Consider the following 27,423-nt stretch of genomic DNA (forward strand, 5'->3'; position numbering starts at 1 on the left):
AATACTACCTGGAAAATCTCCAACTATCTGGAAATTAAATACATTCCAAAAGAATCCAACAGTCAGAAGAAATGTCAAAGCAAATTAGAATATTTTGAACTGAAAGATGAAAATGTGGGGCGCCTGGATGGCTCAGTTGTTAAGCACCTGCCTTCACCTCAGGTCATGATCCCAGGGTCCTGGGATGGAGCCCGCATTTGGCTCCCTGCTCTGCGGGAAGCCTGCTTCTCCCTCTCCAGCACCTGCCTTCACCTCAGGTCATGATCCCAGGGTCCTGGGATGGAGCCCGCATTTGGCTCCCTGCTCTGCGGGAAGCCTGCTTCTCCCTCTCAAGCTCCCCCTTCCTCTCTGTCAAATTTAAAAAAAAAAAAAAAATCTTAAAAAAAACAACAACATGAAAATGCAACATATCAATCTGTAAGATGAAGCTAAATGGTATTGCTAGCTAGAAAAAAAAGGTCTCAAATCAATAATTTAAATTTCTACCTACCATAAAATTAGAAAAGAGCAAAATAAGAAAAAAAAAAAAAAAAAAAAAAAGCACAAATTACCACTTCAGAGTTTGAAGACATCAAAAGGATCATGAGGAAATACCATGACCTCTCCACACAAATTACAAATTTTGACAATTTAGATGCAACAATTCAACAAAAAACAAAGTATCACAAGTCGCCCATTATAAAATAGGTAAGTAGACCCATAACTATTAAAAGCAATTGTACTTACTTATTCTCCTCATCCTACCCCCCATTCTCTAGGCCTAGTTTCACAGGAAAATTCTAATATTTAAAGGATTGAGACAAATTCTATATAGTTCTACAGGAAAATGGAAGGAGGGACATTTCCCAATTCATTTTATAAAAGTAGTATTACCCTAAAACTGAATAAAACCAGTAGGAAAATAAACAAAAAAATTACCAAAACCTTCATGAACATACACAAAAATCATGACCAAACTCTTAGCAAACAGAATCCTATAATAAAGGCATACCCTGGAGATATTTTGGGTTCTGTTCCATATGGCCACAATAAAGCATGTTATCACAAAGCAAAATTTTGGGTTTCCCAAAATATAAAATTTATAATAGTCTATTAAGTGTGTGACAGCATGTCTAAAAGTACATACCTTAAATATTTATTGCTTTATTGCTTACTTTATTGCTAAAAAATGCTAACCATCATCTGAGCTTTCAGTGAGTTGTAATCACTGATCATGGATCACCATAACAAATATCATAATGAAAAAATTTGAAATTATCGTGGAATTACCAAACTGACAGACTCACACGGAACAAATGCTATTGGAAAAATGGTGCTGGGAGACTTACTTGCAGCAGGGGTGCCACAAACCTTTAATTTGTATACAAAAACAAAAAAACAAACCACACAGTTATCCATGAATCATAAAACAAGGTATACCTGTACATAAAAATTATAGACTATGGCCAAACGGGGCTTAATCTAGGAATACCAGATTAAATAGGTGTAATATTCAAAAATTAAGTAATATAATGCATAACACATAAAGTTACATGATCGTATCATCAATGCAAAAAAAAGGCAATGAAAATGCAATAACCCATCCATGACAAAACTGATCAAACTAGGAATAGATGGAAAAGTCTTTACCTTGATAAAGAATACCAAAAGCCTATAGCTAACATTATATTTAGGTGGTGAAAGACAGAATGCTTTCCTCAGAATTCTACAGAAAAGGCAAATATGCCGGCTCTCATTATTACTCTTAAACAACATAAGGCTGGAACTTCAAGACAGTGCAGTTAAGAAAAGTAAATAAAACGCACACAAATCAAAAAGGAAGAAAATTCGCCCCAAATTGCAGGTGACATGATTGTGGAAGTAGCTGGACTATTTGATTACTTCACCGTATTGGAAGAGGGAATCTCGAGTTTTTGCTTTTGCTGTTCTTAATGTACCTGAAATGCCCAAACAAACCAAACAGAAAAAGGAATTCTTTTTAAATGTTTGACATTCTTCCTAAAATAATTTTCTCACATCGTGCATACTGCTCATCCAGGTATGTCTTAAATTTATTATGTATGATAAACACAAATGTTCAAACTGTCAGAAGTGTAAATACTGTAGATTCTGGAGACCAGCTGCCAAGATTGGTATCTTGGCTCTGCTTTGAACTAACTGTACTGTCACTGTGGACAAGTTTCTTAATTTCTCTGCTCAATTCAATTTCCTCAATTATATAATGCTGATCAACAGTACTTACCTCAAATGTGAAAACATGTGCAAATGAGAATAGCATCTGATGTATAAAATAACTCAGTAAATGTTAGTTACTCCTATTATTGCAGATGTGTGAAATAAAGGTCTCTGGTTCCCCTTCATGTGTTCTTCTAATCAAATACGAACAACATGACACAAAAATTCAATGTTTGAGGAATTTCATGCAAGAGCAAGATTACATATGACAAAAATTAGGGAAGCAAGGAAACAAAATTTGTAGTAAAGAAAATTAGTTCATATGGCAAAATATTCAACCTCACAAGTTATTTATAAAGTCCTAGTTGAAACAGCAATGAAGTACCATTTTGTAACTAGCAAATCAGAAATACTAAAACTAATAGCTGGTGCTGATTAGGCTGTGGTCAACAGTATGTGACCTTGCTCAAAGTGCGAACTGACAGAAATGTCCTGGCAAACAATCTGCAATACATTTGAGAGTAAATAAAAAAAATTCCTGTCTCTTGCATGTGGTATTAGACTTCCTATAATTCAGCATTTATAGCTTTGTCTCCCTCTCCTCCCACAGTGGACGAGAACTAATTCCAGATTCAATCCTTTCCTATGTTTCCCATTTTATCAGTTACCTGGATGTTATCTGACATGAGAAGGAAGGATGAGAAATATTAAAGCCAAGGTCAAAAACTAAAAGCATATATAGGTGAAGGATAACTAGAGGAACTAAGACTCAAGTATCAAGAAGGATGTGAGGCAAAATAACATACTCAAGATCAGACTAGATCATGTGAGAGCTTTCAAGACTCAAAGTTTAGAGACTCTATTCTGGCGATGTACCTAGAGATAACAGGAACTACGTACAGTAATCTTACAGTGATTGGTAGTGCTTCTTTTGAGTTCTTAAAGGAAGTTCAACCTTTTGAACTAGAAAGCAGAAGACACTAAGACATACTCAAGAAATTTTGAGTTCTTTTGGTAAAACAGATCATTTATAAATGTATCAGAATGAAGGAAAAATAAACACATTCTCATTCACCAATAGATTGTTACTGATTGGACCTTGAAAACATGAGGAGACTTCAGATAAAGGCGGAGGGCAGCATGCAAAAGACCTTTTCCCAGGCTTCTATTAAAAAGTAGTAAAGACTTTAAAAACTTAAGATTGCACACACCAGTTACTAAGCATATAGAAACATGATAACCAAACATCGCTAAGTCTGAATCACTGAGTCTAAATCAGGGCTATGGCATTGCACCTTCAAAGAGTCACAAAGAGCTCGTGCATGCCTAATAGCTTCTTTTATGTTCCCTCTGTTGGTCCAGATACTTGCTTTTATAAGTCTTCCTCACCTAAATGACCTTCTTAACAACAGAAAACACACTAATATTACCGTAGGAATTAACTAATTAAAAGCTGACTATCAGCTATATTTATCCTCTAATTTCATCTGTTGCTTTGTATTTTTGATTTTGCAAACAGAATTTACCACCAACCAGGTTATCTCAGGATCCCCTATATATATATATATATATATATATGTGTGTGTGTGTGTGTGTATGTGTGTGTATATATATATATATATATGAAAGAATTCTGTTAAAGCATTTGAGGACATGCATAAAATCACAATCACCAGTAACTTGACGACAGTTAAGCTAATTGAGAGGAATCTACGTATTTATAAGTGATTACATAAAGGAAAAGAAGATATGGGTTAAGTAACAACATTACATTTTTACATAAATAAGTAAAGCCAAAGTTCTTTGTTTAAAATATAGGTCAAGGTGAAGGAGTAAATTTGTTCTTTTAACTTCCAGATGTGGTCATTTGGGTCCTTTAGCCTTGGATGTGGTTTCCTTTGGAATCTTTCCATTTTGACATTGAGTAAATCTGGTTACTGTAGAAACACCATCCACAAACTTGGTTTTGAAAAGGACATTTGCATTGTTGAACATACCCTCCTTTAGTGACACCACAATGAACTTAAGGGAAAAAGGAAAAAAAAAAAGCATAAAAGATACTTTTTGTAATGTGAAGAAATGCACTCCTGTTTTTATTCTGTGGTTAAGAACTTTCTGGAGATATTCTGATTTTGTTATTTCTTTCAAAGCTTAGCTCGAAGCAAATGCACCATCCTCAACTCCAAGTGAAAAATAGTTCTAATACTGGGCACCTAGATGAATTCTAGCTTTCTATATCTGGGTTTTAAGAGTCTTTTAATTTGACTTTGAGTGCTTTATTACCCAGGTTTATTACTTCCTACTGGTGACTCCTTGTTGCTGTTCTCTGCAGCTGGCATCACTGTTTTGTTGCTAACTCTAAATGCCCTGGTGAAATATCTTTCTCTGTGATATTTTAAGAATATCAAAGAAGGCTACAAGTTCCTACAAGCACTACCACTAGCTCAAATGGAACATTTACAAAATTAAGAAAAGGTACCATTCACGGTACCTGTTAAAAAGGCTACCATAATACTATAGTCTGTGATAAGTATGATAAGTGAAGCCCCCAGAGTTGTACGTTTCATTATCTATATAACCGTATGTGGCAACCCGAGTACCTGCAGCAACAGCTCCATAAAAACAAACTATTCCTAAAGGGGTTTTTCTCTATTTCTTTTCTTCTATTTCATCAGGAAAAATGATGAGTACTCCCATCAAGTACCACAGGATTTTCTGATTTTCTAAAACAGTCTTACTTTGATTATGTATCCTAGGACAGTTAGCTAGAGAAAATAATATTACCCATAAATTAATTCCAAATTATGAAAAACTTAGATTCTCCCTCATGGTACAGTCAACAATGGTAATGCCTGGCTCCCTCTTTAATAGGAAACCAAACCTTTTTTTTTCCTTCAATATCCACTTGAATGGAAGTATATGTAAATATTCAGTATATATTTAAAGAGATACACAATGCTTTAATATTTCTCAACCCTAAGTATCTTAGTGTTGGCCATTACTAAAGAATAGTTTTAGAAGAACAAATACTAAAACTATGACAGAGACATTTTTTTCTGGTTCTTACCTGAGAATGTGTGAAATGAGTACGCAGCATCTGTCCAATATTCTGGGTGTGAGAAAGGTCCAAGGCTGCATCCACCTCATCCAGGATATAAATTGGAGCAGGTTTGAAGAGGAGCATGGACAATATTAATGACAAAGCTACTAACGACCTGCAAAAAAAGATCAAAAGAGAAGTTATCAAAACGTGACTTTACCACTCTTTATGAAACACTGAAGCAAATTTATTATCTTATTACGGAATAGTGCAGACTTAACTAAAGTTTCAAACGTCAACACTTACGTTTTTTAAACTGGTTCTTTTAGCTTTTCCTTTTTTCCTCTCAAACAGTTTTATTTTGAACAGTTTTATATTCTTTCCAATCAAAGAAGTGGTATAAATGGCACTTCTCCTTAAGGAAAGATGGTAAGTATTTTCTTTCCTTCCCCAATTGCTGTTAGATGCCTAGGTAGCAGGGGAGTAAGGGCTATATACTTACTGGTTAAGACAACAGCTATTGTCTTGGTGAAACTGTAACGGGTTTAGGTGCCTCTTTCAAACTTTCACTATGCAAGCACTTACGAGTAAACACACACCAAGATCTATTTTTTACTGGCACCATTTAAGAGTTAAGTTGTATAGATTATGGCCCCTTACTTCCCAGTGTCAGAAGTTCAAACAATTACTATGTGATGCTTAATTTTGTATGTCAACTTAGCTGGATCATGAAGTACTCAAATATTTGACTAGACTTTATTTCTGGGTTTGTCTGTGAGAGTATTTCTGGGTGAAATCTGCATCTGAACTGAAATACACAGTAAAGCAGTTTGCCCTCTCCAGTGTGGGTAGACACCACACTGCCTGCTAAAGGACTCAATAGTAAGAGAGGCAGAGGAAAGAATTTGTTCTTTCCTGCCTCATTACTTGAGCTGGGACATGGATATTCAGCCTCAGTGCTCCTGGTTCTCAGGCCTTCACACCCAGATTGAATTACACCACTGGCTCTCCTGGGTTTCCAGCTTGCACACAACAAATTGTGGGACTTTTCAGCCTCCACAGTAAGATGAGCCAATTCCTTATTAAAAAAGAATCTCTTCATACACATACACACCCTACTGGTTCTGTTTCTCCGGAGAACCCTAATAATACACCTTACTTAAAATTTGTAGTTAGTCAGATTCTATAGGTCCTCTTCAGTTCTCTTCTAGCTTAACCATCCCCTGTAACTGTAGCTGGTTTTGTTCTAATCTGGTATGAAGAATCATAATTCTTATATTTTTTTCTTAAAAAAAAAAAAAAAAGGTTTTTTCAATGTTTAAGGTGAAACCAAAATTCCTAGCAAGGCAATGAATGAAACAGTTCAATAAAAAATAGTAAGACTGACATCTACCACCATAGAGGGGAGCTGAGGTCATTCAAGCAACCTAAAATTACTTTTCCTTGGCTTTCTCTGTGCCAAATGCTTAAGATGCTGAGTTTCCTTTCAAACTTATCTTTCAGGAAAAAAAAAAATCTCACCAAGAGTTAAACTACTGTGCTGGATATACATCTAAAATAATTGTATATATGTAGAAATAATTTCATATTATCTTAATTATGGAAAAATTTTCAGGTCCCAATAAAATAAGCGTACATTTTAGGTGTTCCTCTAAACATTTTCTAGGACTTCAGCAAAAAAAAGTTAGATACTGGGATCTGAACTATGAAATTCAATTTTAACAGTCACCAGAAGGTGTTTTATGCTGTTAAAATATTTAGGAATCTTAATTATAATGAAATAATCAAGGGACCACTATTCTAATCATAAAAATGACAAAGGTTTTCCCAAGAAAAATGAACAGGTCTTAGTATTTTCTACATACATTAGGAGTTACATGACGGCATCATAGGGCACGTGAGAAAATTTAAGGACTAGAATTGCACATCCTCAAGGGGCAAAATACAAAGTAACTAACCATCTTTAATTATGTGAATAACCACAATTTCTCTCTCAGGAGGTTTTAATTATTTGGCTCTCTGCAGCAGGTGAGGAGTTAGGCCACATGACCAAAGTTTCTCTTTAGTATGCTGATTGTGTGAATCACTGTGCAAGGCTTGGAAAAACTTCCCTGAAGCCTAGAACATGCTATTTCCAACACTATTCATTCCGTTATGTAGATCCAAGTCTTCTTCTGGTATCCTTTTCCTTTCACCTGAAAACTTTAACTTGCACAGTAAAGCTGGGATCAAACTCCTCCAGCTTTTGTTTTTCTGAAAAAAATTATATTGACTTCAATTTGAAAAATATTTTGATTAGACAGAATTCTTGGTTGACATGTTTCTCTTTTAGCACTTTCTAGATGTTGTTCCAGATTTCTGGCTTGCATAATTTTTGACAATAAGCCTGAAGTTATTTTTATCTTTCTTCCTTGCCAAGTAATATGTCTCTTTACCTCTGGTTGTTTTAAGATTTTTCTAATCACTGGCATATAAAAACCACAATTTCATATAACACACTCTGCTATATTATTGTATGTGTGTGTGGAGGAGGGGAGGGGCAGGGGATGTGTTTATCCTACTAAGGATTCACAGAAACGAAGATTGTGGGTTTATAGAACTCATCAAATTGGGAAAATCTGGGGTAACTATTTCAAGTATTTTTCTGTTTTGCCTCTTCCTCTGTTTTTGGAGCTGCAAATACATGTATGTTAGTTGGCTTGATGGTCAGTGAAGCTCTATTTTTAGAGTTTTCTGTTTCTCACTTTAGCTTTAATAGTTTCTATTTTCTGTGTCTTCAAAGTCATTTAGGTTTCCTTTACACTGTATAATCTGTCAATGTCATGTGGTGAATTTTGACTTCTGGGTATATTTTTTATCTCGAGAAATTCTAATAGGTTCTTTTTTTCCCTGTAATTCTTAGAAATAATTAACATAATTCTATAACTTCCTTGTCTTCTACTTTTATCACCTATCATTTCTAGGTCTCTTTCCACCGAATACTTTTTCTTTAGGCTATGAGCCACATTTTGATTTCTGTCCAGTACTTTTTATCAGATGCCAGATACTGTGTTATGTTAAGTCTCAAGGTACATGAGGATCAGCTTGCTCTCTTCAAGTTATGCGATGCACTCTGCTGTGTGCAGAGTTCCATTCACCTCGGGACAGTACAGACCGAATGTAAAGTTGGAGCCTCCCAAAATTCTGTTTCTTTAATTTAGTGAGACCACTTTAGTGAGGCTTTGTGTGGATTCCCCTCCATGCACTTGCAAACCAGACACTTCTCCTACAGAGAAAGCTGGGATGAACACTGAGCTCAGCACTTTTGCTTCACTGTACTCAGGTATCATATTTATTTCCCGAAGTCTAAAAACAACTGTTTTTCATATATTTTATCTAGTTTTTCTAATCACTTACCCTTATTTCTCCTTTGTTGCCTACTATCTCAAAGGTTTATTTATTTCAGAGAGAGCATGCACATGCACGTAAGCAGGGGAAAAGAGAGAGAATCTCAAGCAGACTTCCCGCTGAGCATGGAGCCCAACTCGAGGCTCAATCCCATGACCCCGAGATCATGACCTGAGCTGAAATCAAGAGTTGGACGCTCAACCAACTGAGCCATCCAGGTGCCCTGTTGCCTACTATTTTAATCAAAAGTTCTTAAAAACAAACAAGCAAACAAACAAAAAACCTGCATTCTTATAAATTAAGCTCTTAAATCCTACATGTAAAGATTACCTACCAATTTTCAATTTTATTTAGCTTAACTCTGAGTGGATAGATTATAATAAAGTAAGAGGAATGAGAAATTGTAATACTGCAAAGGGATTACTCACCTCTGACCACCACTAAGTTCAGTTAGGTTTTCTTTCCAAGTATTTCCTAAAGCAACCTTGAACTCCAGACCATCCAATACAGTTTGCCCCTCTGGTGGTGCAAGCATAGCATTAGCACCAGGCAAAAGAGTAGAAAAAATAGATCCAAAATCCTTGTTCACCTGGATTAAAAAAAAAAAAAAAATTATCCTTGGAAAGCCTTCTATAATATTTTAATCAAATGTTGGTAAGTGGATCTTCAATCTGTATCTGTTACTAACTCAGGTTTTGACATATTATAGCCATGCCCATTCATTTATATATTGTGTACGGCTGTTAGCACTAAAATAGTAGTCTAGTAATTACAAGAGACTATATGGCTCAAAAAGCCAGAAATATTTATTACCTGCCCCTTTACAGAAAAAATTTACTAAACTCTGCTCTAACTTCCAATGGGAACTAAAGGCTATACTTCTAACTCTACCCTGAAATTCTGACTTTTGTAACCTGTATTATAACAATCTTCAGAGACACACAACTATATGACAGGAGACTCAAGCTGCAATTGGGAGAGGCAGAAATAAAAAATTATTTTTGGCATTAACACATTCTCTTATAAAACTTGTTTCAGTTAGGGCGCCTGGGTGGTTCAGTGGGTTAAGCCTCTGCCTTCAGCTCAGTTCGTGATCTCAGAGTCCTGGGATCAAGTCCTACATCGGGCTCTCTGCTCAGCGGGGAGCCTGCTTCTCCCTCTCTCTCTGCCTACTTGTGATCTGTCTCTCTTTGTGTCAAATAAATAAATAAAATCTTGAAAAAAAAAAAACAAAAAAAACACAAAACTTGTTTCAGTTAACCTTAAAAAGCCTAAGATCAAGGCAAAGTCTAGGAAAAAAAAGAGGCATGAAAGCAAACCACCAGATCTGGTCAAGGTATCAAATGGTCCTTTTCTGTAGGCTTCTTTTCAGCCAAAGAAGTTGTCAAAAGACAGGAACAGGACTGGACCCCAGTAGAAAAAGACTAAAGAAGCTGTCTGACTTATCTCCATCAAGCCATAGTAGATTACCTAGAGATCTAGGGTCAATATTTAATTGTAACTGGGTAATTTTTGTGCATACACATTTGATTAATGATTTAAGAATTTGGTCATTTGTCTTTGAATATACAACTAATAATCTTAGAATTCAGCAAATTTGAGTGTGTGCATACACAGGCACAAACCCATGAGGACCTGACCATCATGTTCTCTAGAGAAATCTCCATACTCAAGTGCATGAATATTTGTACTAAGGAAGAGATCTAGATACATAAAATCAGAATATACAGATTAAGGAATATAGTTTTAAGAGCAATTGCATACATGCTGAGTAACATCCTACACCAAGTTAATAGGTTGTAGTTTTATCTGGGGTAGATTTCTAAAGTTAGGTGAGGTTCATCACAATGGAGAGGACCACTGTCTTTTTGGAATGATAAAGACAGCAAAGTATTTATGAATATCTTTCGTTCTATTTCTTTAATTTTTTGGCCAGGCAATAGAAAAGCACTAAACAGAGGATTAAAACAGTGGACTACTACTAAACCCTGAACATGACTATGGATCCCATGGGCAAATTCCTCCGAAGGGTAAGAGAAACATATTAGTTAATGGGCAGAGATGAATATAGCCCTATTCAAGACAGAAAATGTACTACATTCATGGACAGATATAAAGGTGAAATGTAATCAAATTCTGAAAATCCAATATGGTTAAGAAGGAAACAGCCAATGCTGTACCTACTCTGGCTTTCTGAATCCAGTGTGCTAGAAGCCAGAAGGAAATATAAAATGCTAATAATAACACTACTTACCTCAATAGGTTATTGTGAGGATTAAATGAGAAAATATGAGAATAGTACCTGACATATAATAAGCACTCAATAAATTTACCTGCTTTGAGAGAACCTTGGAAATTGGGGGAACATCAATTTAAAGGATAAATTTGTATTTGTACTAAATCCAGGAACCATGGGGAAAAAATAAGAGACAAAACCTTTCAGATCCAGTGTTAAATTCACATTTAAACGAGAATAATGGGACCAACTTTTTGCATGCATTTTAAAAAAGCAACCACCAAAGGGAGATGAAACACTGAAAATAAGTTATAACGTAGTAAAAACAAGGTGACTGAAAAGTTTTCAGAATTCTGATAATTATAGAATTAAAAAAGCAAAAAAGGAAGATGCCCAATTAAATCCTAGAGGCATGGAATTGTTAAAGTACCAAACAGCACAGTAACTGTGTTTGGAATCTCTTGGCTGAGTCTTTTGCTACGATAGATACAGGAAAACTTCCACGTACGTAAGAGGCTAAGGAATTATCCTAAAGGAGACAAATACATGCAGCCAGGGAAGCAGAAATAATAGTCAAGAATCTTGAAATCTGCCAAAGTTGTCATAATACAAAATAAAAAAGGTACTTGGGATTTTGCTGAATGACAGTAAAGTGAAAGAATTCTAAAATTCCTTGCTTACTGCCCAATTTTTTAAGGGCAACAAGGGCGACAGCAGTTAGAAACTAAAGGCAATTTTAACTTTGATTCTATTTTAGGAAAAGAGAATTCCAGTTTTTCCACCTTGGGCTATATGATCTTAGGCTATTTCAACTTCTTAAATTTTGATTTTTTTCAGTAAAACATGGTTAACTATCAGTTACAGAATTATTAACATACAAAATGCTTTGCTAAAAATGTACAGAATGCATAATTATGAATTCTGAAATGTAATTAATAACTTGTAATTGGTAAAGAATATGCCAATCTTGTTAGAGAAATGCTCTGAAAAGGAGTATTTTTTTTTTTTAATATTTTTTATTTATTTGACAGAGAGAAATCACAACCAGGCAGAGAGGCAGGCAGAGAGAGAGGAGGAAACAGGCTCCCCGCAGAGCAGAAAGCCCCACGCGGGGCTCGATCCCAGGACCCTGGGATCACGACCCGAGCCGAAGGCAGAGGCTTTAACCCACTGAGCCACCCAGGCGCCCCTGAAAAGGAGTATTTGACCTGTCAGCCTGGGTGAGAGAAACCAAGGAAGTTAGAACCAAAGGGGGCCGTCCTTGGGAGGTGCTTTCCAACAATTAGAGGTTCCCCAGTGCAAAACTAAAACTGCTTCCAGCTTCAAGCAGTGGGGTATGGCAGATATTGGACAGAATCTAAGGTTTCAGACAAATGGTATCTCCTTTGACAGTAACATAGACATGGAAACAAAGTTAAGAATGAAAAATAAAGAAATCTAGAAAGTTAGAAATTTAACCTAGCAACCACAGAAGTAAGCTGTCAGAGTATGATGGAGGGACGCAAACTTACCTTTGCAAATCAGTAGTAGTCAAGTCCAAAAGGACAGATGGATTTAATAGTCTAGAACGTTTTAACTAAGGCATGAGTGTGTACCTCATTCAAACATAAATCAGCCATTTTAAATTCATCTCCGTCTATAAACCTGACAATATTCTTCATCCTTGCCTCATATAAAATAAATGATAATATTTTAGTTTCAAATACCTTTTGCCAAGCAATATTTAAGGCTTGGTTTTTCTTCTGGTCAAGGTCTTCTATAGTTGCAAGGATTTTGGATTTGTCATTTTCTACGATTCTCTTCTTCTTCATCAAGTCATTATACTAGTAAGATAAAAAGCATACTTAAAGGAAAAGTATTAACATTTTCTTTACATTCTAGAATTCAGTCAGGAAAAGAGGTTTAATTTTTTATATATTAATATATACTCCTGTTTACCAGAAAAATAAACTGTATTAAGAGTCATAACGTAAACCAAATCATGAAGAAAGTAATAAATACATACCACTTATAGATAAAATTTAGTTGCTATTATTGAGAATTTATAGGACAAGCTAAATATTTTGATTCCACTAATACTTCTACCAGATCTTTATAGCAGCCAAGGTAAAAAAAAAAAAGGAAGTGTGTCATATGTATAAATTCAAAAGTAGCCCTGGCATGTTTTCCTCTTAAGGTCAGTCTAAGCAGTGACACGTAAGTTCAATTTCTCATCATGATATATGAGTCCTACATAATTCAGCCCTTATCTTTGACTTTTTGGCATCCCACTCCTTGCCCTGATCCAGCGATATGGTCTTTTTTTCAGTTCCTTGAACATAATAAGCTCATTACAGCCTTCTAGCCCTTGCATTGTTCTCTCTTCCCAGAATGCTCTTTCTCTGTATCTGACATAATTGGTGCCTCAAATTTCAGCTCAAACATCACATCTTCAGAGTGGTCTTTCCCTGGTTAATGTAGTAACTCACTGAAAAAAAAAAAAAAAATTGAGGGAGGCTGCAGAGGGATAATTACACCTTGAGTAGCAGCATAACTTTCTAAATCTTAACTCATTTCTCCTCAAAGCCTAAAAGGAGGCTCCAAATTCTTCCATAAAAATTCCAGTCAGTCCTGCTCACTCCCTTGCTGTCTCTCTGCTTTATGCCCAAGCTCCTAAAACCTCCTCTCTATAATTTTCTCTTATTCCTTGCATAATTCCATGTAGTTTCTTATTTGAACAGACACAAAATACAACAAAAAAGGTCATCTTACTTAACAATAGAGCTTTCCCTCTGGTAAGGAAATGGCAGGTGGAGAATTCTTTTAAAAAATATTAAACTAGTTATCCTTATCTAATAAAAGCAAACAAGTGAATAAGTTTCATGATGATATGCAGTTCAAATTCAGACCGAAGATTTTCCTCCACAAATATGGCATATACTGCAGAGCTTTAATGGAGAAATAAAAATCAGCAGGAACGTTTTATAGATAGATCACAACATGAGCATTATTAGCCCATTTGGTATCTAACACAATATAGATTCTGTATAGATACTAATGTCAATAACAATTACCAAAAAAACCCCATTATAGCAAAACTTCTTAAAAGTAATTGATTCATAAGCATTACCACTTTTAGAGACCTCTCATAACTCTGTGATACAAACTCAAACAGAATTTTGCAAAATTAAAGAAGGTATAGGGCATAATATAAAATTACTCAGAGGGCTTTCCTATAGAGCTGCCAAGAATACAGACTGCTTTCTCCTGTGGACTTTTCTTTTAACATGGCAGACTAGAGAAGTTTTGTCAGGGGTGGGGAGATGGATAACATTATCAAGTAAGTGAGCATTAAAAAGAGAAGATGCTGCTGAACTTACAGATTAGTAGAGGAGTGCTTATGCATATAACAGTATTAGTCATTACTTATGTAATGATTCTATTATACCCTAGAGTCAAAAGGAAGACAATAGCTATGGAATGACTGGTAAGGAGGCAGATAGCAGAGTACACCTTATTTTTCAAAGCCCTTTTCAAGGCAAGTGAAAGAAAGGATAGAAAGTGAGACGTTTACCAGAACAGAAAGTACAGTTTTTATTTACACCAAGAATAAGAAAAGGGTAGAATATATTCATGGCAAAGCCAATAGAAAAGCTCTTCAAGGTACAACAAAATATATAAATAATTGATGATGCAAAACAATGAAATAAGAAAACAACCGAAAAGGGGAAAACAGAAATTAATTTAATATGAAGGGCATCAAGAAAAAGATTTCCTCCAGTAACTATTGCTGGGGTCAGAGAGAGCCATCAAAGCTACTCAGGTGGCCAGGCAGTCAAAGGAAAAGGACTTACCCGCTCTTCAGCTTCTGTCAGAACATTCATAGCTCTCATGTTGACATTTCTCCCCAGTTTCTCCTTCATTTCTTGCAACTTCTGAAGTCTCTGACCAGCTTCTTTGGGGTTGTTGGTTTTGAAATCATAGGCACTATTAGGTTGCCCAAAGAGGTGTTTCTCTGTATTAATCCAGTCATAGTCTTTCAGCATTTTAGAGACCTAGCCACAGAGGTTAATAGAAGCATCTATCATTGTTTACAAATAGACATTTAAAAACCAGTTTCTTGGGAGTGCCTGGCTGGCTCAGTTGATTGAGCCTCTGACTCTTGGTTTTGATTCAGGTCATGACCTCAGGGTCTTGGGCTCCAAACTCTGAGCAGGGAGTTGGCTTGAGGATTCTCTTCCTCTCCCTCAGCCCTCCTTGTGCTCATGCTCTCACATAAATCATTTTAAAAAGCTTAAGTACTTAGTAATTTTAAGTTAATGACTCATTTATAAAACTGAGATTTACTGTTAACAGTAAACCTATACTAAGTATGAATTTTTTTACCTGGAGGATAGACTAAAAAAAAAAGATCTTCCTATTACTTAAACATCAGAAGAAAAGCCAGCAGCTCAGACATATTTATAAAAAGCATATGTAAAATACCTCCATTAGCATGAAATATAACCCAGATAAGGCTCCTTCAGATTTTACTAAACTCAATCAATTGCTTCAAAAACAACTTGAGAAAGTTAAAATTCTTAAAGAAATACTTAAGTCTTAGATTTGGTAAATTTGTGAAAGCCTAATTCTGACTGACTGACAATTCTGAGAATTATTAAATAAAAAACTGCCCTAAACACTGACTCTATTCCCTTAGCCACTCTCTTTTGACAAGGCACAGAAATGTACTTTATATACTATAAATAATTAAAAATTTTACATTAAAGTGCTTAAGGAAGACTTTCTTCTACTAAAATTGTTTAAGGTTGGCTGGTAGAAAGTCAGTTTATTTATCCTTACTAATGCCATGGGTACAGTCTTACCTCCAGGCTCCAAAGATGATCATTTCCAGTCTGCCTTCCCTGCTGATCTGTAAGCTCTATGAAGGCATTCTGGGTATGTGTTGCTTATCCTTATCTTTAGTGCCTGGCCTACTATCTGATACTAATTGGTATGTAAGAAATACTTGGTAGACTATACACTTCATAAATTCCTTGACTTTTTAGCAGTTCCACTTGTGAATCTCCTTTTCACTTCCTTAACTATATAAATAAAATCCCCCAACAATCACCACTACTGGCATTTTCAATTACAAAAAATTATTAACAGTAATACTAACATTGGTAATATTTCAGTGAATCCACCAATACCAGGCTAATGGAAATCAGTAATAACAAAATATTAGGATATTAATGATGTGACTATGAAAAAAATTCATATTTTTTAAACTAAGTCATGAGAGGTGCCTGGGTGGCACAATCGTTAAGTGTCTGCCTTCAGCTCAGGTCTGATCCAAGGGTCCTGAGATCGAGCCCCATACTGGGCTGCCTGTTCAGCAGGGAGCCTGTTTCTCCCTCTCCTGCTCCCCTGCTTGTGTTCCCTCTCTTGCTGTATCCCTTTTTGTCATATACATAGAATCTTTAGTAAAAATTTGAAAACTATACTAAGTCATGAACCCGAACAGGCACACATGGCTTTTTCAGAGGGTGGGGTGACTGTTTTGTATGTTCTGACTTTTTTGAAGTTAAATCTCTTCTACTTTTAAGGTGCTAAAGAAGATTTAAAAGGCAACAAACTGTTCAACATTCATCAGAAAACATGAAAGGTGAATTACTAAGAATTCATGGGTGCAGTCTCTTCATCTAGCAATGAATTTCTGCAAAAGCATGTATTCTCTTTAAAGTATTTAAGACACTGTGTTACATAGAAGGAAGAAACTTTTTAAGAGTGACCAAAAAACTGAGATAACTTTTAAAAGATAGATGCTTAGCAAAACATCAGATTTCAGATGAGGCTGCAAAACTGACAGTACTAATCCTCACAAGGACATCCAGAAGCTAATTAAGTCCTCATTTTAGAAGTTGACTGTATATATATTTTAGTGAGTTTTTAATTTATTTTGAAATAAGGTAAATCATATTATCACTACTAATATAGTAATAGTTCTATGAATATTCGGGGATTTAAAAACGGTCAGTTCCATGGAGACCACTATTTGGTAAAAACATCCTGCAGATAGGAATAAGTACCTGAAATTTAGAAACAAAATATTTATGCCATTTGGTGAAAATGAACATTGCTGAGAAGCTATTTAAATAGCTGTAAGCATCAAAATTCTGTTACACAGCAGTTCTGCTATTTATACTGAATTCTTCATTGAGCAGTTTACCAGAATATTTCAACAACTCAGAAGCAAAAATCTGATTATGGTAAAAATAAACAACACAACATGCCTTTGCAGCAGCATCTTCAGCTTCCCGTTTATGTTTGCTGATGTTGTGGTCCAGTTCCTTAATTTTAAGCTGAGAATCATTGTTTTGTTCCTTATGTGTTGCTACTTCAGCATATTTAGCTTTAATTACGTTGTCTTGGGCTGTTATCACTTCTTTTTGCTTGGTCACCTCTTCTTGAGCTTTATTTACAGACTCCTGAAACATAATTTGAAGACAACATATAGCAAAGTAATATGGACGTACTTTTAGTTTATTAAAAGATCATCTAACAAACATTTGGGTAATTGGGATTGTGATTACAGGCAGATGGTCACCTAACCCTCTACATATTATATCCCTGTTAAAATGACTAATTTACATATGGGAGAAAACTTATTCCACCAGTAGTAATAAGGTGTGATGCAGTGTTCGTGCTGGAAGGAACAAAGTTTCTACTGGATACAGTTTAGTTGGGATCAACTTGCGGGGGGAGGAGGGAATATAGGAATCTAACTTTTGAAGTCTCAGAAAAGTGGCATTTTTGGGGTGGTTAACAAGAAGATATGACAGATCCCCAAACATCATTTATCAGGAGAGGCAGAATGTTGGCTGGGGCTTTCTACTTTTCCCTTCAATATATATAAGCCATATTTACCAGTGACAATCAAAGGTAATAATGTTTGGTTCTAGCACAGGGCTCAAAAGAGAAAAATAAAAGAGAAACTTTTTTGAACAGATAGGTCTGTGGCACAAAGAAAAATTTTTTTGCTTTGACTTTTATTATCCCGCTACTTCCCAAGGCTGAAGCTATTCTATCTCCGAAGTGGTAATTATAACTGCAATTTAGTCTGTCACCAAAACCTTCTTCCAGAAACCCCTTTGCTTCATTCTAGATCTTAAAAGAACTCACAGAAATGTCTAAACCAAAAAAACCTAGTTCAACTCATTTAGGTAAAAACCTAAGTAGGACAACCTGCTACAAGCCTCTAAGGAAGAATGGTTCTTCAGGATGAAATGCACAAATAAGGGCACCTGGGTGGCTCAGTGGGTTAAGGCTCTGCCATCGGCTTGGGTCATGATCTCAGGGTCCTGGGATCGAGCCCCGCATCGGGCTCTCTGCTCAGGAGGAAGCCTGCTTCCTCCTCTCTCTCTGCCTGCCTCTCTGCCTACTTGTGATCTCTGTCAAATAAATAAATAAAATCTTTAAAAAAAAATTTAGTGATGTTTTATTCATGCTCATTAGGAAATGATCATTTTGAGCAACAAAAATAATGTTATGCTTAGGTTATTGAATGTCCTCAAAGTACTTTAATTTCCTTATATTGTTTAATCTGTGTCATTAGAGGTCTTTTGAGGAAGGTAAATAAATCATGGCATTCGTATAAAAACCTAAAGGTATTTTAGCTTTTTGAAATCTTTGAAGAACAAGAAAAGAAAGTGAAAAATACTCTGGTGATATTAACCAAAGGGAAAAATAATAGACATGGGTTTATTAACTAACACCGTATCTAAAAAAAAACATGTTTATGAAGATTCTCTCATGCCTACAGGTTAAAAATTGCATTGCAGGGGTGTCTGAATGGCTAAGTAGGTTATGCGTCTGCCTTCAGCTTAGGTCTTGATCCCAGCATCCTGGGATCAAGGCCTTCATTGGATTTCCCACTCAATGGGGAGCCGTGGGGAGGAGGGGAACCTGCTTTTCCCTCTCCTCTGCAGCTACCCCTGCTTATGCTTGCTCTCTCTCAAATAATAAATCTTTAAAAAAAAAATTGCATTGCAGTTTTGACTACTTTAGTCTTTTTTTATAATAAGAAATCTGTCACTAAGGTTGAACAGAAATGAAATTTTCATTTTGTCTAATTAGTAGGCAATTTCTTTTCATAGCCTCCTGGGAGTGTCCTTTGATTCTCTTATCAAAGAAAGGAAACAATTTAGAATGCAGAGCCTGAAAGAACAACCATTTTATACTTTTCCATAAAGCGAAATGGAAATAGGTACATGTTCTGACTTTGACTTTATTTAGATTGAGAATGGAGTAGCTAATTTAGTTTCACATTTATCTTTGGAAACATATATCTAATTTTTTTAAAAATTCTATATGACGTCCATGAAAGACAGCAGAAAATATGGAGGGATAAAATGAAAAATATGAGATTAAGACAAATCAGAAAAAAAAACAGATACTTTTTAAAAACTAAAATTTACTTTGGAGGCAAAATAGAAACTGAAGAGAAACTAGAAAATTTAATAAGCAACACAAAAACACAAAGCTGAGAAGCATTTTGATCTCTTAATTTCAAAAAAGAATAAAAACTGTTATTCTATTGATTTGTCAAGGTGTTAAAAACAAAAAAAATATTCGAATTTAGTCATGAAGAGAATGAAGAGGAAAGGCCTACTTTCCAAAATACCATATACTACAATTAAAACAATCATTTCAAAGGAAAAACATAAAAGAAAATGTAGAAGTAGATGACACAAGGTAGGCAAAAACCCCACAGTGAAGATCAAATGAATGAAACTCCCTTTTTGAAAGCTATCTACATTCAGTTAACATGAAAATCAAGGATATCATTTACCAACAACAGCATCAACAGCAACAGCAACATGACTGAAAAATCCAGCAACATGGTGACTACCATCAGTGATACTGTACTGTACATTTAAAAGTTGCTGAGAGAGTAGATCATAAAGTTCTCATCAGAAGGAAAACAACTCATAACTGTGTGGTGGCGGATGTCAACTAGACTCACTGGGGTGGTTATTTTGCAATATATACAATAAATCATTAGGCTATACCCTTGAAACAATACCTATCAATTATACCTCAATATGAAACAAAACAATTCAAAGTCAAAAAGAAAGGGACAAGAGAGTAGCCAATATTCATGACGGACAATCTCTAATAAAGACCTACCCTCTATGAAATTGCGGGTCACAGAATATCATGTGAAATCCCCTCAGCCCTAAATCCATTCTTTGCTTTCCCCTTCTGATATCAGAACACTTCTCCCCCACCAGCATCAACTGTACTGTAGTAAGCCTCAGCAGTAAAGGATACTGTAGGGAAACTGTAGAAAGAGGCTATACATTCTGGTTCTGGCATGGTTTTCTCAAAGGCAAGTTTGTCAGTGCTAGGGCCAGCAGCTTGCATGGCTGCCCCGACATCCAGCAGAGAGGCAATGGGGGTGGGGGGTGGGGGGGTGCTTTGCAGCATGTTCACATGGCCAATTTCCCTTGACATCCCATGTGGCATTTCCCTATGGATGGCTTCACCACATTAGCAAACTTCACCACCAGGGGGCCACAGTTATGTCTTCTCTAACTGAATCTGGTTTTCAGCCCTACAAATACAATGAGGCTCTTGGCCAAATTTGTTCCTTCCATGGATGCACTTGCTCAGCCTTTTGGCTATTCCCCATATCTGCTGTTCCTATGATCACTTAGCATTCTCTCTACTCTTTAGTGATCAATCCCACACCATTCCAAACTCCTACAATAGTCATTTTTTTATTTACACTTTGCCTATTTGAATTACCACATAGTTTTTGTCTTGTTATTTCTCCAATATGGTAAGTAAACTTTACCTTGTTTTTAGCCACCTCAGCTGCCATTACTTCAATCTGTACTTCATAGGATTTGATAGCTTCATTTACAGCTTCAAGTTGTTGCTTATAGGATGCATGCTCTCTCTTGAGCTCTTCCAGCTCCAGAGTGATAGCTTCAACTTCCTGTAAGAAACCATTATCTACACATTAATAGGCTATTAATTACTGAAAAATGAATATATACATGTCAATAAAATCAGTAAGATTCTCATGCAGGTAAGACCTACAGCTTAGTTATTCAACTATCAAAACACATGTAAACTGTTTCCCCTGAAGAAGGAAGGAGAAAAGGAATTTATTTTCCTACATTAAAAAAAAAAAAGATAGATGTATGTAGTTTTTACAGGTTTAAAGAACTTAGCATAAACTATTTCCTTTATCCTTTTAGTCCTACAGAGATAAATACGGAATTCTACATAAGAGATAAATTAGCAGAGGAAAGCCTTTTTTAAAACATAATTACTCAATGTCAGGGGAAAAAAAAGTTTCTCAATTTTCTTCTTTTCCATTATACCCTTTAGTTTGTTAGAAGATACTCTGTGCAGGTATTTAGTGACAGAATAGGAGGAAAAATAGATTTAAATAAAAGTGTCAGAAAAGTGATTCAAAGCACAGCCTTCAGAGATAGAAAAAGCTAGGTTCAAGTTCCAGCTCTGGCACTATCCTAAAGATAAAAGCAGTTATCATCCCCCTCAACCCCGTCATCTACAACTGAATGGCACTTTGTAAATGTAACATGCTTTGTATTGTATCCATCTTTCACAGTATCCATTCAGAGATGATTACCAAATTAGAAAGGTCACCACTCAAGCCAACATGACTTAGCTCTACTACAGGATACAAGCTTTTGGTCTACTCTTAAGTGAAGCATTTACAAAAAGGCAATTTTGCTTTCTCTAAAATTAGCAAGACAATACAATCCATCTTTACAATTATGACCCTACATTACAAGGCTTTCAGCAAAATGTCTTTTGACTTAGAAGATGAATAATTTATTTCCCAAAGAAGCACAGTGTGCTTTTAAATGTTGTGGTGAATACTGATGAGTGAGGCCAGCAAAGAAGCTCTACCACCTTCAGGACTATATTGACAATAAAAGATTGGTTCCACTTCAAGAAAGGTTATTACCTGTTGTTTTTCTTTCATTTTCTTACTAGAAACATCTGCTTTCGTTTTGGCAAAATCCAGTTTTTCCTGAGCATCCTTCAGTTCTCGGTCTCTTTCAGCCTCTGCATTTTTCATTTTATTCTCCAATACTTCATATTTTTCTTCTGCTTTTTTCTGGATTTCTTTGGTGTTTTTTAAGGTCTCCTCACTTTCCTCTGCATCATAAAGTAGGCAAATGTGGCTAAATGAGGTCCTTCAACTATTAGAAGTTATAGATAATGGTTTATAAAAGCCTTATAAATTCACCTTTTAATAGGAGAAATGGCCTGAAAAACTGGAGGTTAAAATTTAAAAAAATCAACTGTTCCAACCCTATTCTAAAAATGTTATGTTGAAATACAGATCCTACCTGGTCCAGGATCAGATGGCTTTACTGGTGAATTCTACCAAACATTCAAAGATTTAATATCTACCCTTGAAGTCTCTGAAAAAACAGAAGAGGAGTGCACACTTCGAAACTCGTAAGGCCACCATTATCCTGATATCAAAACCAGACAAGAACACTGAGCGGGGGGAAATTATAGCCTAATAAACCGTGATGAACCCAGACACAAAAACCTTCAGCAAATATTAACAAACTGAATTAAACGATACATTAAAAGGATGATACACCATGATCAACTGGGATATATCCCAAGGATGCAAGGCTGGTTTAACATTTGCAGTCAATGTGCTTCACCATATTAACCAAATGAAGGATAAAGAGCATGTTTTCAACAAATGCAGAAAAAGCATTAGGCCAATTTCAACATCCACTTATGTCAAAACTCAACAAAGTGGTTATAAACGAAATGTATCTCAACATAAAAAAGGCCATCAAGACAAGCCCACAGCTAACATTGTACTCAATACTGAGAAGCTGAAAGTTTTTCTTCTAAGATCAGAAACAAGACAAGGACTCTTGCCATTTTTCATCAACACAGTACTAGAAGACTTACTCAGAGCAATAAGGTGAAAGAAACAAACAAAGGCATCTATATTAGAAAGGAGTTAAACTATGTCTATTTGCAGATGACATATACAGAAAATCCTACAGACGCCAATAAAAACTGTCAGAACAACATATTCAAAAAAGTTGTAGGATATAAAAATCAATGTACAAAATCTGTTTCTATATACTAATAATGAACTGTCAGAGAAATTAAGAGAACAATCCTACTTATAATTACATCAAAAAGAAAAAAGTACCTAGGAATAAATTTAACTTAGGGGGTAGAAAGACACATATACAGAAAACTATAACTCGCTGATAAAAGAAATTGAAGAAGACACAAATAAATGGAAAGATATGCTGTATTCATGGATTGGGAGGATACTGTTAAAATGTCTGTATTACCCAAAGCAATCTGCAGATTTGTTGAAATCCCTATCAAAATTTTAATGGCATTTTTTCAAACAATCCTAAAATCTGTATGGAATCATAAAAGATTCTGAGTAGCCAAAGCTATCTTGAGAAAAAACAAGGGTGGAGACATCATACTTCCTGATTTAAACTATAATACAAAGCTATAGTAATCAAAACAGTATGAAATTAGCATTAAAAACAGACAAGTCAGTCAATGAACAAAACAGAGCCCAGGAATAAACCCATACATGTATGGTCAATTAATTTATGACAAAGGAGCCAAGAATATACAATGAAGAAGGGGCACTTTCTTCAATAAATGGTGCTAGGAAAACTGGACAGCCACATGCAAAAGAATGAAACTGGACCACTTCCTTATACTACACATAAAACTTCACTCAAAACAGATTAAAGACTTGAATGTAAGACCCGAAACCATAAAACTCCTAGAAGAAAATGTAAGTGGTAAGTTCCTTGGCATTGGTCTTATCAGTGATTTTCTTTGGATTTCACGCTAAAAGCAAACACAACAGAAGCAAAGATAAGTGGACAATATCAAACTAAAAAGCAAGAGCAAAAAAACCCATCAATAAAAGGCAATCTAATGAATGAGAGAAAATATGTGCACATCATTTATCGATAAGGGGTTAATATCCCAAATACATAAAGAACCCATACAACTCAAAAGAAAAAGTCCAACAGTCTGATTAAAAAATGGGTACAGTATCTGAATACACACTTTTCTACAGAAGACACAGTCAACAGTTGCATGAAAAGATACTAACATCACTAAGCATCAGGGAAATAAAAATCCTAACTATAATGAGATACCATCTTATACCTATTAGAAGGGCTATTATCAAAAAACAAGAAATAGGACTGCCTGGGTGACTCAGTGGGTTAAGCCTCTGCCTTCAGCTCAGGTCATGATCTCAGGGTCCCGGGATCAAGCCCCACATCGGGCTCTCTGCTCTGCTCCCCCTCTCTGCCTACTCGTGATCTACTACTCATGTCAAATAAATAATAAATAAAATAAATAAAAAAATTTATTTGTCAATAAATTTATGTCAAATAAATAAATTTATGTCAAATAAATAAATAAAATCTTTAAAAAAAAGAAATAAGCATTGGAGAGGACATGGAGAAAAAGGAACACTCACACACTGCTAGTGGGAATGCATATTGGTGCGGCAACAATGGAAAACAGTATGGAGTTTCCTCAAATAATTAAAAAACAGGTATGATCTAAATAAAAGTTCCACTTCCGGGTATTTGAAGAAAACAAAACACTAACTCAAAAAAAAAATATATATATATATATATATATGCACCTTGGTGGTCACTGCAGCATATTTTTAACAGCCAAGATATGAACATAACCTAAGCATCCGCCCATGGATGAACGGATCAAGAAAACGTATGCATGTAATATACAATCGAATATTACTCGGCCGTAAAAAAGAAAACCTTGCCATTTGCAACAATATGGATGGACCTTGAAGGCATTATGCTAAGTGAAAAAAAAGAGAAATACAATATCACTTACATATGGAATCTTAACCAATTTTTAAAAAGCCTAGCTAATGCATACAGAGAACAGATGAAAGGTTGGCAGAGGCTGGGCGGGGGGGGGTTTGAACAAAATGAGCTTATTTTTACTTTTATAAAAGGGGAAGAAATTTATTAGTGGGAATATTGACCTAAAGAATGAGAAAAACTAAAACTACCATATACAATTAAGTTCTAATTAAGAATAAGACAGGTTCTTAAAATTAGGGGTAGAGACGGCTATAAAGTGAATTACATCAAACATTTAAAATTTCCGTTTAACAAAATACTATAAAGTTAAAAGACAAGCACATAAACCAAAAGATTTTCGTAATGCAGATAATCTACAAGAAATCAGAACTCTTAAGTACAAGCATAATAGAAACAAACCATAAACAACTCAAAAGAAAAATGGGGAAAAGAAAGAGAAAATTCAGAGAAGTAGAAACCAAAAGGTCCAAGGTCCAATGAACATACATAGATCCCAAGCTTCACCAGCAAATCAAAGATCTGCAAGTTAAAATACTAATGAGCTATCTCTTCAGAACAATCAGATTGGAGATATTTTAGAGAAATATTTTGAGAAAAGAAAGGATTTGGAGAAATGAGAACTTTCATATGCCACTGGTGGAAATATATACTGCTGCAAATGGGCAGAACTTGGCAATATAATAATATCCAATAATAAAAATATTTAGAGTGATTAATTCAAATAAATATATAATAAAGAGGAGATCTAAAATATCTAAAGTAAGGTTAAGCACAGAATGTTTTTATCTTACCAATGATTTTTTTAAGAGCATCTAATTCTTCTTGTTGCTGATGATACGAGCTTTGCTGGAGCTTGGTTTGTAATAAATCTGCCTCCTCAGTTTTCAGCTCCCACTGCTGTTTTAGTTGGCGATACCTTAGAAACAGAGAAATTTATAATAAATGATCACAACTTTTCTGATATTTGATATGTGCATTTAAACTACAGACTCCTACCTAAAATAAGCTCACAATATAAACAATGTAAGATGCCACTGGTTACAAGAATAGCTTTGATGACTCATGTTTTTGAGGCATCAAATTCAAGTCTGATTTGGTCACTGAAGGTAAAGCACTCTGAATGACCAATACCGATAATAACTATTTACAGAAACACTCTTAATTTTAGAAAACACTAAAAATAACCTTGGAATAAATAGGTTCCCTTAAAAATGGTCTCTCCTACTGATCCTTACCAAGAAAAACATAGCTCGCCACCAAAAAAACACTTTAAAATGTAACCACCACACAAAATTTCAAAAATCTGGTTATCAATTCCCATTTTCAAATATTACACATAGTTCCCCTGAATTTTGTAATGAGACCAATAGTTCAAAAAGGTATAGTACTTAACTTAAACATTACAGTGCACTCTTCTTGCAAATCCTAAAATTCTAGCCCATTTCTAGATGCTGAAAATTCTGTCTTTGGAAGGTATTTAGCTAATACAGCTGCAGTGAAATTTCAAGCTGTAATAAATTCACAAAAGAAGCTTAGCACTAGAAATTCAATAGGTCTGAGGAAAAAGGAAGGAAGCAACTTATAAAACATAAATACTCCCTAGAGTATTCTTGCCTGAGAATGCTTGACAGCAATTAAAGCCATAATTTTCAAGCCATTTCTCAATTCATTTTAAAAACGTGGAGTGCAGAAATTTGAAAGAAGTTAGAAGCTATTTTCCTAATATGGTCCGTGAAAGAATGGCTTTAAGACCTTCCCACTTTCATATTTTAAAAGTAGGCTCCATGTCATGCATGGAGCCTAATGTAGGGCTTGAACTCACAATCTTCAGATTAAGACCTGAGCTGAAATCAAGAGTCAGATGCTTAACTGACTCAGGCACCCAGGCGCCTCCCACTCTCATTATTTCTAAGAATCTGTTTCCTTTCCTTGACCTCAATGCCACAATCAGTCCAAAAGACAATTCTGCAAAATAACTTTATCCACCAGTATTGGATCATTTAACAGTTCCAAGCCAAATACAACTACAAAACTCACTGCCTTGCCAAAGCTTCCACAGATCTCAGTAATCTTCTTCCCTCTTTTTCACAGAGAAAAGTTCATTCACTTCTTGGTAATTTATGTTAATGAAGGTAAAAGCAGACTTTACATGTATATGTTTGAAAGTGGGCATTTTGATAAAATTTCTATCTCAGAATGATTATGACCATCTCTTCCATATGTATAGTATTCCAAAAGTTTGGGCACTGTTCCAAGCATTGGTAATTCAGAAGATGAATGCTTAAAATATATATATATTTGTACAATTTAAGTTATTTCAAGTTTGTTAGCATATATATTTTAAGCTTTATTCAGTATTGTGAATTCTGAATAAAATCTTTGGTTTTAACTGTTCCCATTTGTCATCTTCAGAGAGACTAGAAAAACTTAGAAACATTCAAATAATGTACTTTTTAAGTTTGTGGCATTTTTCCTCTTTGGAGTTAGCATTACCTAATGTTTTACCAATTTAACTTTTTATTGTTTTTCCAGCTATATATATGAAAACAAGAAGGAAGAGATTTATCTGTTTGGTTTACTGCTACATTCCCACTCCTAGAAGAGTACTTGGCAAACAGGAGGCACTCAGTAGTAAAAAACATTAACTGACCAAAAAAAAGTTACATTAAATAGCATGATCCCAATTGCAAAAA

The 27,423-nt window shown here is 35.2% G+C and overlaps 1 protein-coding gene across 3 annotated transcripts in view; it reads right to left on the reverse strand.

Moving 5' to 3' along the window:
• Positions 1-436: 436 nt before the first annotated feature.
• Positions 437-27,423, reverse strand: part of SMC2 (structural maintenance of chromosomes 2) — a 58,760-nt gene continuing 31,773 nt past the window's right edge. For 2 of the 3 annotated variants that reach the window (XM_046023699.1, XM_046023700.1), the window contains exons 17-25: positions 25,522-25,646; positions 21,808-22,001; positions 20,659-20,802; positions 17,093-17,287; positions 14,672-14,872; positions 12,545-12,661; positions 9,031-9,191; positions 5,243-5,390; positions 437-4,197 (exon numbers count right to left, since the gene is read on the reverse strand). In XM_046023699.1, the coding sequence (XP_045879655.1) occupies positions 4,039-4,197; positions 5,243-5,390; positions 9,031-9,191; positions 12,545-12,661; positions 14,672-14,872; positions 17,093-17,287; positions 20,659-20,802; positions 21,808-22,001; positions 25,522-25,646 (1,444 nt within the window). In that variant the 3' untranslated portion in view covers positions 437-4,038. The remainder of the gene's footprint in view (positions 4,198-5,242; positions 5,391-9,030; positions 9,192-12,544; positions 12,662-14,671; positions 14,873-17,092; positions 17,288-20,658; positions 20,803-21,807; positions 22,002-25,521; positions 25,647-27,423) is intronic. The other variant, XM_046023698.1, reaches the window with a different exon arrangement.

The sequence above is a fragment of the Meles meles genome, chromosome 11 (genome assembly GCF_922984935.1).
Source record: "Meles meles chromosome 11, mMelMel3.1 paternal haplotype, whole genome shotgun sequence".
NCBI classification, from domain to species: Eukaryota; Metazoa; Chordata; class Mammalia; order Carnivora; family Mustelidae; genus Meles; species Meles meles.